The 12283-nt window shown below is 40.3% G+C and overlaps 1 protein-coding gene across 2 annotated transcripts in view; it reads left to right on the forward strand.

Moving 5' to 3' along the window:
* The window catches only part of LVRN (laeverin), a 60284-nt gene that overhangs the window by 18098 nt on the left and 29903 nt on the right, over nt 1-12283 (forward strand). For both annotated transcript variants that reach the window (XR_009762339.1, XM_061624514.1), the window contains exons 6-12: nt 980-1093; nt 1893-2033; nt 3341-3406; nt 3528-3593; nt 6794-6954; nt 11192-11268; nt 12138-12277. Coding sequence is in view for 1 of the 2 variants with exons in the window: in XM_061624514.1 (XP_061480498.1) it covers nt 980-1093; nt 1893-2033; nt 3341-3406; nt 3528-3593; nt 6794-6954; nt 11192-11268; nt 12138-12277 (765 nt within the window). In the remaining variant the exon portion in view is untranslated. The remainder of the gene's footprint in view (nt 1-979; nt 1094-1892; nt 2034-3340; nt 3407-3527; nt 3594-6793; nt 6955-11191; nt 11269-12137; nt 12278-12283) is intronic.

Genomic DNA, 12283 nt, shown 5'->3' on the forward strand with positions numbered 1-12283 from the left:
TCCAAGCTTTACTCCTGACAGTATTGGGAACATAGACACCCTTATACTGAGTCAGACCAGTTGGTCCATCTGACTCAGTATTGGCTACCCTGACTGGCAGCAGATCTCCAGGATTTCAGACTTATCTTGTCTTACCTGGAGATGCCAGGGATTGAACCTGGGACCTTCTGCATGCAAAGCAGATGCTCTGCTATTAAGCTACAGCCCTTCCCTTATTCATTGTGTTGCAAAATGTAAGAGTGACTCTTCTAAATTAAAGCAGAAAAAGTTAGGGCCAAAGCAGCGGGTGGGAAGGATGAGAGTTCTGACAAAAAAATCTATCTGATGCTGCTATTTGCATTTTGAGAGAAGCCTCCATTTGTGCTAATGGGAACTTCCGTTGAGATGCAAATAGCAGCTGGCGGGGTAGAGAGTTAATTCCCCTTCCTCATTCCACATGGTTCTGCTCAGATTTTTTTGTGGCTGCTGTGACATACACATTAATTGCATTCACACAATTGATATGACATCTAGTTTGACCCTTAGAGAGAATTATTTGGTTATGTCAGAGCTTGGAAAAGTTACTTTTTTTGAACTACAACTCCCATCAGCCCCAGCCAGCATGGCCACTGGATTGGGCTGATGGGAATTGTAGTTCAAAAAAGTAACTTTTCCAAGCTCTGGTCTATGTTATAAAATCTCAGACTTTTTTGTTTTACTTTAACTTCCCCCCCTATATTTGTGGATTTTCTAAAGTTCCATCTTCCTAAATTCATAAACCTGTAAACATTATGGCACTCCTTTGAGACAATGTGTGTATATTATGATGTTTTAGAGTGTTTTTAGTGTTTTTGTTTCCACCTTGGGCTCCTACTTACTTAATTTATTAATAAATAAATATTAAGTCAGGCCATGTACTGCTCTTTTGCCTGATGCTTTAGGAGTTTGAAAAAATGCATTGAAAGATTATCTTTTCCCCTCCCCTTCCTCCTATTTTAAGTGGTTTGGAAACCTAGTTACCATGAATTGGTGGAATGACTTATGGCTTAACGAAGGATTTGCATCTTACTTGGAATATCTAGGGGTATGCTACATTAAACCCACAGTGCCACTGGTAGGTATGAGCTATCTCAACATTTATATAATTTTAATCCATATAATTTTATGGCTTTGTTTTCAGTCCCTTACATTTCAGACAAGATACTCTCAGTGAGACCTCCTTCTTGCCACCAGACTGAGCTCAGTCTATCTTCTACTTCCTGCTGTCATTGCTGACATGCCTGCTCTCATATGAGTCCTTATCTGCAATTTGAACTAGTACGGTTCACAGGTTTACCACTTCATCTGCCATTTCTGAGAACTAACCCAATGTTTCCAAATCTCTGTCCCAGTAGCCTTGCATCAAGGTCAGTAGGTGGCTCCAGATCCACTAGATGATCATCATATACCTTGAGCTTTATGTCTAAGCTATCTTCTATTGCTCTTTTGGTGCTGTGGCAATGCAATTAACTATGGAAATTCTTTCTGTAGAAACTTGGTGCGCTGTATTACTGATTGTGTCACACTGATTTTATTTATTAATTTATTACATTTATATACCGCCCCATAGCCGAAGCTCTCTGGTCGGTTTACAACAATTATATATAGCAGTTGGTAATTAAAATTAGTGTGCAATACTGGTCTTCTGAAATTTTCATTTCACTTATTGGCATTTCACATATTGACTTTCTCTGATAGAGTTTCAGCAAAATGCAGATTTCCTTGAATGGGATATGAATGCAATGACTGAATGAAGGTTTTTAATAGGAAAACAGATAAACCATTTCTGTTCTATGAATTAATTGTTTCAAAAGTAGCTTAAAAGATGGCCTTTTAATTTTAGTGAAATACTGGTATTTTGTGGTTATTTTCAGGACGAAGTCTTTAGCTTTCATGTTGTGTTACCTATGTTGACAATGGATGATGAAATACCAAATCAGTCTTTATCAGACACAGATGAAGAACGACAATCAGCTACTTTAATAGACCTGTTCAGTGCAGTAACATACAAGAAGGTAAAAACAGAAAACAAATTTCTTTTAAGGTGTTATTGTACAAAAATGTACTCATGATTTAAAAAGGGAGAGCATGGAATTATCACGTTTTCACAGCATTCTTGAGACAAGGTGATGGCAAAGCCTTTATGACAGCTTCCTCCAAGCTGGTGTCTTCCATATGTTTTGGATGACAGCTTTCATTGGCCCCAGCCTGCATAGCCAATGGCCAGGGATATTTGGAGACCCAGGTTGGGGAAGGCTGCTTTATAGGAAGTGGAATTTGTATATCAAACTGTCACGGACAGAAACATAAGTGGATCAGGACTACTATGTCCATTTTATGGGCATAAAGCTTTGCATTAGCTTCAAAGAGAGGAGTTCCTATTGCCCACGCCATGCATTTCATCTTCCTGTTCATAGAAACAGAGAGGGGAGCACCCATGCAGACAGAGACTGATGCACACTTTGAAGCTGTTGGATTGCAGCCCATTGACACTGAAACACAATAAATGGCTCCCAACACATGCAAAACATGTTTCCTTCATAACTGAGAAGACATCATGTGCTCACATATCTGGAATTTGAGAGGGGGATTTTTATTTATTTATTTATTTATTGTATTTGTATACTGCCCCATAGCCGAAGCTCTCTGGGCGGTTTACAGTAACTAAAAACATTAAAAACAAATCTACAAATTTAAAACACATCTTTTAAAAACAATTTAAAACACAATTTAAAACAAATTAAAACAATTTAATTTCATTTATATCTCGCCCTTCCTCCCAGCAGGAGCCCAGGGCAGCAAACAGAAGCACTAAAAACACTTTAAAACATCATAAAAACAGACCTTAAAATACATTAAAACAAAACAACTTTAAAAACATTTTTTAAAAAAGCTTTAAAAATATCTTTAAAAAAAGGGTTAAAACATTATTAAAAAAACAAAGCAATTCTAACACAGATGCAGACTGGGATAGGTCTCAACTTAAAAGGCTTGTTGAAAGAGGATTTCTAGGAAAGAGAAGGATTGCCAGACAGGCTTGAATTTCACATGTGATGCCACAAGTGCCTTGTTATTCTCCAGTCCGTTATTTCAGATTTATTCCTAAATGCTGTATAATTATTTGATGAGATCTACAAACTCTTATCATTTGCAGATGCATGATATGAATAACAATCTTATTTTTAATTATTTTTGCTGCAACAGCTAAAATGGCTACCTCTGAAAAATATAATCAATGTATTTAAATAAAAAATGCTAATATAAATGTAATGTCGGTAATTTAACATTTTAAGGTCTCATTCTTTGAATAAATATATCTTAGGGGGCTTCCATAATCCGGATGCTTTCCAGCTTTGTAACAGAAAGACTATTCATCAAAGCACTCAATGTGAGTTTAAAAAACAACTTCACCAATATTAGAATTTTGACAATTTGACTAATAGCTTAGTTTTTTGTTTTTGAAACGTATTGCCACTGTGAATTAACTAATTGTGCTTATTTTATTGCAGTCATTCCTGAATGCGTTTTCCTTTTCAAATGCAGTCCAGGATGATCTGTGGAATCACATTCAAAAGGTGCTTAAAACTGTTAGGGTTTTTAGCTAGTACTCTTACAGTAACAATTGGGGCATTGTTGGCCTTGAAAGGGTTTGAACTAGGGCTTTGCATGCCCCCCCCTTCTGATCCAGGCCCCGATCCAGCACTTTGGGTCTGCCCTGACCCAACTTGGAACCAGGCCCCAAATCAATTCAGGGGCCAACCCAAATGTTCAATTAGGGATTTAAACCCCAACTGGAGGTGGGAAAGTAGGAGTAGTAGCGGTTGGCAGGGTGACGCAGGCAGGACAGAGCAGGGAGGGCAGCGTTGCTTACCTGGCTTCCTTACACTGTGTGTCACTGCTGATTTCTGAGAGGGGGAGGGGTAAGGCAGCAGGGATATCAGCATGGTGCAGGCACAGCAGCAGAGCTGATTCAATGCTCCTGCCACTGTACCCGCATTGTGTGGAGTTCACCACTGCTTCGACTTTTCCCTTCTTGGCAACCAGCAGTGATGCACAGTGTAGGGAAGCAAGGTGAGTAATGCTGCATTATTTCTGTGCGTGCTTACTTGAAAGGAAGTCTCAGTGAGACAAAGGGGGCTTTCTTTCTAGTTAGAGTGCATGCCTGCTTCTCTTTCTCTTTCCCCCTCCCCGCCACCTGACTATCTTTTGATAACCCTTGGTTGCTCTGAATGGTCCGACCTGACCCAGGACTATCCAGAGCTCTCTACCTGATTCAGCTAAAGCCCAGAATCACCTGAACAGGCCTGATTTGGTTCAGATTTTGGCCAGATCCTGTGAACTTGCCCTAGTTTGAACTAACGTTATTGGACTTAGTACTCCGGTGTTCTACCAGTTTGGGATCAGTGATCAGCACCACCAAAGGCCTATATTCTCCTCCATAAGCCTTCCTGACATGCTTCCTACTCAGGTCTTTGCCTGAGTAGCTTTTCATTTTATCATCTGATAGCTTATACCTGGTAGGTTGTTGATAGTGCTTGGCATGCAGGAATTAATCAGTAGCTAATTTATAATGCAAAAGTCTATATGAGTCTCATACTGATATTTATAGTTGTCTATATTCCTCTCCAGCTGGGCAATCACGTGCCAGCAGCCAGCAAGTCATGGCTGTGTTAGAAGAGCTTTCAGCCATAAACCATTGCTGGCTATCTTATTTCCATTGCTAAAGGGGGACGCATCATGCAACATGAGCCTTGAGCCCCCGGCATGAGGCACCATTTGTGGGGCAGAGCGTACCCCAGATAGCGACAGGAGGTATAGTATCATCCTCCTGTCCATATCAGCTCTCACGGGATCGTCTCATTAATTCATAGAGGAGAGGGGTCAGGCCTAGACCTATAAAAAGCCTTGCCTGCTGGAAGCCAGCTTCTTTATTTGCACCCCGGCTTTCCCACACACCCTGTATTGGTTTTAGTGCATCACTGAGCAGTTTCTAACAGGGACTGTGATGGGGCCTGATAGGAATTTTTTCTCTTATAAAAAAATCCTGATAGGAATTTTTTCTTGGTTGAGCAGGGTTTTTTTTCTGCCTATCCATCAGTGGTTTGCTGTGCAACTGTTAGGCGTTCACTGCTTCTATCACAATTTAAGACAGAGAAGGCATTGGGCAGGATCAGTCATAAGGGGGACTCTTATAAGGGGTCTAGTGGGGTACTTGCTGGCTGTTCCTCTAGCTTGGGAGAGGGGAGAGGTGCCACCTCATCCAGCTCACAACCCACCCTCCATTAGCTGGTCAGCAGGACCACAGGCACCTTGGGCCTGCATCCCACCTGGATCTAATGCTGGCCAACTCCTACTGGTGATTCCCGGTAGCTTGTTGGACGACTCAGCATTCCCTCAGCATGGAAGTAGATCCTTGCCAACCCTGTGTACCTGCTTTAATCAATAAAGTTCTGGCCTGTTTTCACTCAAACCATTGTTGGCTGACTTATTTCTGTTGCTTAACATGCATGCATCATTCTACTGTCTCACAAGTGTAAACTAATCCCTCATTTCCCACATGAAAAAATTCTACTTAATAAATGATGCCTCCCTCAGCTAGAACTGGTGGATAAAGCGGGTGCAGAAAATAGCAGAATGGAGCTGATGCATACATCTTTCTCATCAACTCCAGAAGAAAGTTAGAAATTTCACTGGACTGGTGTACTGTACTGAAAGGCTATACCAGTGGGTGTTTCTTTTTAAATGAGGTGCCAGTAGTCATATCTTGATAAAAGTACTCTGGGTGCCAGTACAAAATGGCTTCCATGGACAGCAATCAATCAATCAATCAATCAAAATAATAATAATAATGGTACTCCGTACTAGTGAGTACCATCAAAAAAAAAGCACCAGGCCTTACCAAATACCTGGGAAGCTATTTCCTGAGCTGTACTAGGGAAAGGAAGAGGTTTTGCATTGCAAATGGAAGTCCACACTCCAATCATGGCTTAGATCAGGCATCCTACACAAGATTGGCAATTTCATCACCCAATCATGAATTAGTATACTGGAGGGCTTCAACTGGTCAAGTTGCTCTGATGAGCCTGGAGCTCAAATTAAGCCTTTTATCCTTCTTGATCCAGACTATCCTTCCCAAGATCCATTCCCTTCCTGAAGAGTGGAGAGCCTTAGTGATGGTCCTCAGGCCTGAAGTCTAATACTCTGCTGTCTCAGAAGCCTTGTTATTGCCGGTATTGGTAAGGAGGCACTAGGGAGCTTGAGGCTTCTCATGTGAAGGGGCCAATTGCTCAAGGCAATCTAGTTTGGGGGTTGCTGTCTCTGGAGATCCCAATATTGAAGGATTCTGGCTTAGCGGTTCTTGGCTGATAGGGTTCAGTTCAGCCTCAGTGTCAGGGATCAGCACTCCTGTAGCTTGCACTGCTGGGCTGCCAGGTCAACTAGCTCTTCCACTTTTTAGTCCGAGCCTTAGTTGCTGCTCAGGATTGGAGTAATGACAACCTTGCTCATGAAAGCTGATCTATAGTGTTCACTGGGTCTTCCCCTTTGTGTGAGCTATTAAATGCTCAAGAATGTAGGACTTAGGCTGCAATTCAGTACATGTCTACTCAGAAGTAAGGTTCAATGGGACTTACTTCCAGGTAAGTGTGTACTGTATTGGATTGCTGCCTTGTGTGTGAACTGAAACCTGCTGTATCTGAAACACCTGCTGTTAATACAAATATTTATGTAAAATTAAATAAACTAAACTGTTTTCTAATCCAGACATTTCTTGAAGGTAATAGATGAACAGAATGATCTTCAGTTGCCGGCACCAGTAAAAGTTATAATGGACTCTTGGACCTGTCAGTATGGCTTCCCGCTCCTAACAGTAAATCTGTCTACTGGGAATATCAGTCAGGAGCATTTTTTTTCTGAAAAAAGGAAAAACAAGACAAAGTATGTTTAGTTTAGTACAATTATGTTTAGTTCAGATATTGTTAAGTTTGAATAGTACTCATCTCTTTTTCTGGCAATTGTCTATTTTAGCCCAAATAAGTTTGCCATGGCTTCTGAATCTGCTAATTATAATTTGTGCTTTTCTTCCAAAACAGACATGGAAATCCATTTTGGATATTACTGCACACTATGGTTTGTGCTAAAAGGGAATGCGAAACTGCATGTGAGGAGGGACACACAACCCCTTGTCTAATGTTTGTTTCTCCATATCATGGTTTGGATGATCATCCAAAATAGGCTGTTGCATTATGTTTTGTTCTGTATTAAGAGCTCTTAATAATAGTGTGAGCTAGAACTGATAGCAGAGTACTATTGCTTTTGTCACAGTGCTGTTGTTTCTCTTCATGTGAAACTGAAATGCTGTCTAGTTTCAAATATGCAACACATGCCATCCCAAGTATCATGGACACACTAGGTTCCCATAGCTCCTAGGATCTCAAATTTTTGGGTCAGGATCTCCTGGAGTTAGGGTTGCCAGGTCAGAAGCATCCCAAACCCTGAGATTTCAGTGGCAGGCCCTAGTGATGTCATGGGGTGGCCCCTAGTGATGTCATAGAGGGCAGGCCCTAGTGGTCATAGTGGGACACCCCTAGTGATGTCATTAAGCATGATACATTAAGCATCAGTCACAGTTTTTTGGAGCATACGACTCAAACAAAAAGAATATTCTGATTAGAAATTAAGATAGAAATCTTAGCTAAATGAGGGTGTTTCCAGGTCCACCTGAAGTGATGGGACCATTCCTTCTCACCTGCTTAGAGAGCCTGGGTAAAGAACATTTAATCTAGCCTACTTGCTTCCGGCAAGAAGGGTTTAAGTGCCCTCCGGCCAGGCCAGTACCAGAAGGCCATTATAGGAAGAAAGACTAGTTTTGTGTAGATGTTAGATGGGAGTACTCAGCCAGAGTAAAGAAAGATGCCCCTGAAGGCTGCAATTCTAAACACACTTACCAAGGGATTAATCCCATAGAACGCAACAGGACTTACTTCTGGGTAGATATTGTTAGGATTGTGTTGTTGGGTAAGGCTTGACTAGGGATCCTCTACAACGATATCCATATCCAAGCAGGGTTGGCAATCCCTTGCCTAGAATGTCCTGCCTGCCTTTTAACGTGGCTGCTCCAAACTTCTATACAGACTTGACCCTTCACAACAGAGAGAGGTGTGAGAAATGAGTAAGAGTTAAGAAGATTCTCAACTCTTTCCTGCCTTCTCTGTGTGCTGCTAGAAACTCACTTTGACACCCAACCCAATTCTAGTGAGTAATAATTGAGAGGAAACACACATAGTTTGGTCTACCTTCACAGGCAGTAGATTGGAAACAACAGCAATTGAAGCCACACTTCTCAGTATGTGAATTCTCTTTTACCACTACTGGGCAAGAAACAAATTATCATACAAATAACAAGGTGCATCATCAGTGGGTTTAAGGGGGTTGAGCTGACCACATGGAATCACTGTTGTTGTTTCTATGAAAGTAAGGGAATAAGGTTAGAGGTAAATGGCAAATAGAAAAAGAAAAGACAGTGATGATTTCCTAAATATAATGCCATACCAACCACAACAAGATTCCCTGATCCGGGGGCTGCAGTTAGTGCAGAATGCCATGGCATGATTGCTGACATGAGTGAGACCCTATCAGCAGATAATACTTCTGCTCTGAAATCTGTACTGGTTGCCGATTTGCTACCCGGTCAAGTTCAAGGTTTGTTTTCCACGTTACAGGTTCCACATAGTACTTGTTCTGCTCTTGTAAGAAATCGAGCCTTAAGTGTGACGGTACCTATGCTTTGGAACTCTCTGCCTATTTACATTAGGCAGGCACCTTCATTGTACTCATTTTGGCACCTGCTAAAAACACTTTTGTTTAGGCAAGCCAATCCAGACATGTAGAAGCCATTATGTTTTTTATCTGTTTTTAACTTATTGTTAGTTTTATTATTTTGAATCTTTTTAAATACCTGTCTTTAACTGTTTTAGCCAATAATTTTATTGTTTTAATTCCTTCTATAAACTGCGTTGAGTTTTGTTTTTTTTACAATAAAGCACTATATAAATGTTTTAGATAAAATACATAAATAAATTTTGGAGACATTGTAGCCCTTGGGTATCTTTCCTCTTTTAGGCACAAAGGAATCTGCCTTAAACTGAGTCAGGCCATTTGATACCACCTAGCTCAGCCTTTCCCAACCAGTGTGCCTCCAGATGTTGTTGGACCACAACTCCCATCAGCCTCAGCCAGCATTGCCAATGGTCAGGAAAGATGGGAATTGTGGTCCAACAACATCTGGAGGCACACTGGTTGGGAAAGGCTGATCTAGCTCAGTAGTGATGACATGGGCTAGCATTGGCTCTCCAGGATTCCAAGCAATAGTCTCTTCCAGAGATTGGATTTTGGACCTTTGCATGCAAAGCATGTGCCCTACCACTGAGCTGCAGCCCTGTTTTTTAAAGTATCTTTTAAAATTGTTCTTTTCAATTCACTAATGAATGCACAACATACAAGAGCAGATCAACACTATACATTTAAAGCACATTCAACATATATTTGAAGCACATGAATCCCACCACAGAATCATGGGAGCTGTAGTTTGTTATGCGTGGTGGGAGCTATAACTGTGAGACAAAAACTACACTTCCCAGGATTCCTTGGGGGAAGTCATGCGCTTTAAATGTGAGTTGAATATGCTTTAAATGTATTATGTGGATTTGCATTACTTCATAAATTTTGCTTGCATATAAATCATTTCAATTAAATTTTTAAATGGAAATAAGTGAAAAGTTTACTGGGTGACCATGGGCTATGCACCATCTCTCAGCCTAATCTGTCCATTCAGGGTGAAAACAACAGAGGAAGACCATGACCACCTCAAGGAAGAAGGGCACACTTAAAATGTAGAGGAAATATTTTGTAAATAATAATTTACAACCATAGTGTGAAATCAGATACATATGAAGACACAGTATGAAGAAATATTTACATAAGCATGAATGTCAACGATGTTTATTATTTACACAACCTGTAAAGATATTTATAGTGCAATCCTATGCATACTCAGAAGCAAGTCCCAATGTATTCAATGGGGCTTACCCAAACAGGGCATGCACAGGTCTGCAATTCAGTGATAAGGAACTTCACTCACCCAATCCAAAATTCAGAATCATGCCACATTAAGCTGTTTTGCAACTGTTTTATACTTGTTTTATGGTTATTGGATTTTAAATGGCTTTATTTCTTGTTATGAGGTGCCTTGTTTTCAAACCCTACCTCACAGGGTTGTTGGAAATATTCCATACACACACACACACACACACACACACATACACACTGGAGATGTAAAATACACACACTCCATATCATAGTTTATTGTCAAAACCAGTTGGCCATTGCAGAACTTTTTTTTAAGTATTAGTTTCCTATCAAATAAAAGCAGTGAAACCTAAGTAAGCCCTGCCTAACTGCTTAAAAAAAAAGGATTGGAGAGGGAAAGATTTACAACACAATCCTTTTCTATGTTCACTCGAAAGTCCCACTGATTTTCAGCACAATCCTAACCATGTCTACTCAAAAGTAAGTCCTACTGAATTCAATGGTGTTAGCTCCCAGGTATGTGGAAATAGCATTGCAGCTTTACTCCCAGAAAAGCTTCATATTGGGAAGGTTTTCAAAACAGTTTGTGAATAAGACAAATAAACTGCCCTCTTCAACAGTCCAATGAAATTTAAACTTGTTTGACTCCTTAATTAGAAAAGTATAACACTGCAGCATGTACACTTATCAAAACTTCTGTTCAAAAATTATTTGAAAGTTAAAAAGTATAATATGCCATTTTTGCAAGTAATTAAAGTGCATGCACACTTTTATTATAATTAAAATTGTTTACTGTGTATGTCCACCAAGATCCTACTGTGATCTTCTGTTGTAGTGCAATCCTATGCATGTTTACTCAGAAGCAAGTCCCAATCTTGTACAAAGTACCCTTTATGCTGCTGAAAGTTATATATTTACTGAATTCCTGATGTGAGACAAGCAGGAAAAGGAAACTATTTAAAGGAAGGGCTAGGAGAGCTAGAGTTTTTCCAAAAAATGTTTCCTAAATATACATTAGATAGCATTTGAACAATTTATTTACTTAGATTCAAGAAATAATTATCTGCTTTTGTTGTTTTTAATTAAGTAACATGTGGATGATTCCTATTTCTTGGATAAGAAGTGGAACCGTACAACCTTTGGTATGGCTTGATAAGAGGAGCAGTAAGTTTCCCCCCCTTGATTTCAAGAAAGCCTCTGCAATATGCACACTTTAAAACTGGATGGGGATGTGAGAGAGAGAGCATAAGGTGGACAAACTGCCAACTCCAGAGCCCTGCCGGGTGTGTAATGATAGGAAGGGAGCTGAGTGTTTCCCCTTCCCTTTCCAGGCTTATTTCTTTTTTTAATTCTCTCCCAGTGTTTCAAGGCATATTTTCCTCTCTGTTATGTTGTGCAAGAAGGAACACTTCAGATCCTTCAGATTCAAGCTTTCCCCTGACCTACCCCTGCATACTCCCATTTTGTTTCTACCAACACTGGAGCCCTAACATTGTTAGGGCAAGGACCCAGAGGTTTCTAGAGCAGGTCAGCGGGGCTTTATGACATAATGAGGAAGTACTCTTGTAAGTTTTGATAGCTATACTGGTGGTCACTGGAGGCACCTACATGAGTAAAGAGCACTCCCATCTCTTTTGGCACCCACTAGCTATATTTAAGGAATCTATTGTCTCAAGCAGCCTTTCCCAACCAGTGTGCCTCCAGATGTTGTTGGACTACAACTCCCATCTTCTTGACCATTGGCAATGCTAGCTGAGGCTGATGGGAGTTGTGGTCCAACAACATCTGGAGGCATACTGGTTGGGAAAGGCTGGTCTAAAGCATAGTCCTGCAATGTACAGTACTGCATCTTGTATTGATGTGGGGGGGAAATCATTCAGGTGGTGCTTGCTTTTTTGTGCATTGTAGCAAGCACATTTTTGTATTTTCATATGTTTGTCTTACACTAAAAATGACCCCTCATGTATACATAAAGTTTTACAGAAGACATCGTTAAATTCTTGCTAACTTTGTTTTCTTCATGCTACTTTCAGAAATATTTCCTGAAATGAAAATATCAGATTCAGAACATGATTGGATTATTTTAAATGTGAACATGACTGGCTACTATAGAATTAATTATGACCAAACACACTGGAGAAGACTGGCCAAAGTGCTTGAAAATGACCCAAAGGTAAAG

The sequence above is a fragment of the Rhineura floridana genome, chromosome 1, assembly GCF_030035675.1.
Source record: "Rhineura floridana isolate rRhiFlo1 chromosome 1, rRhiFlo1.hap2, whole genome shotgun sequence".
Lineage (NCBI taxonomy): Eukaryota > Metazoa > Chordata > Lepidosauria > Squamata > Rhineuridae > Rhineura > Rhineura floridana.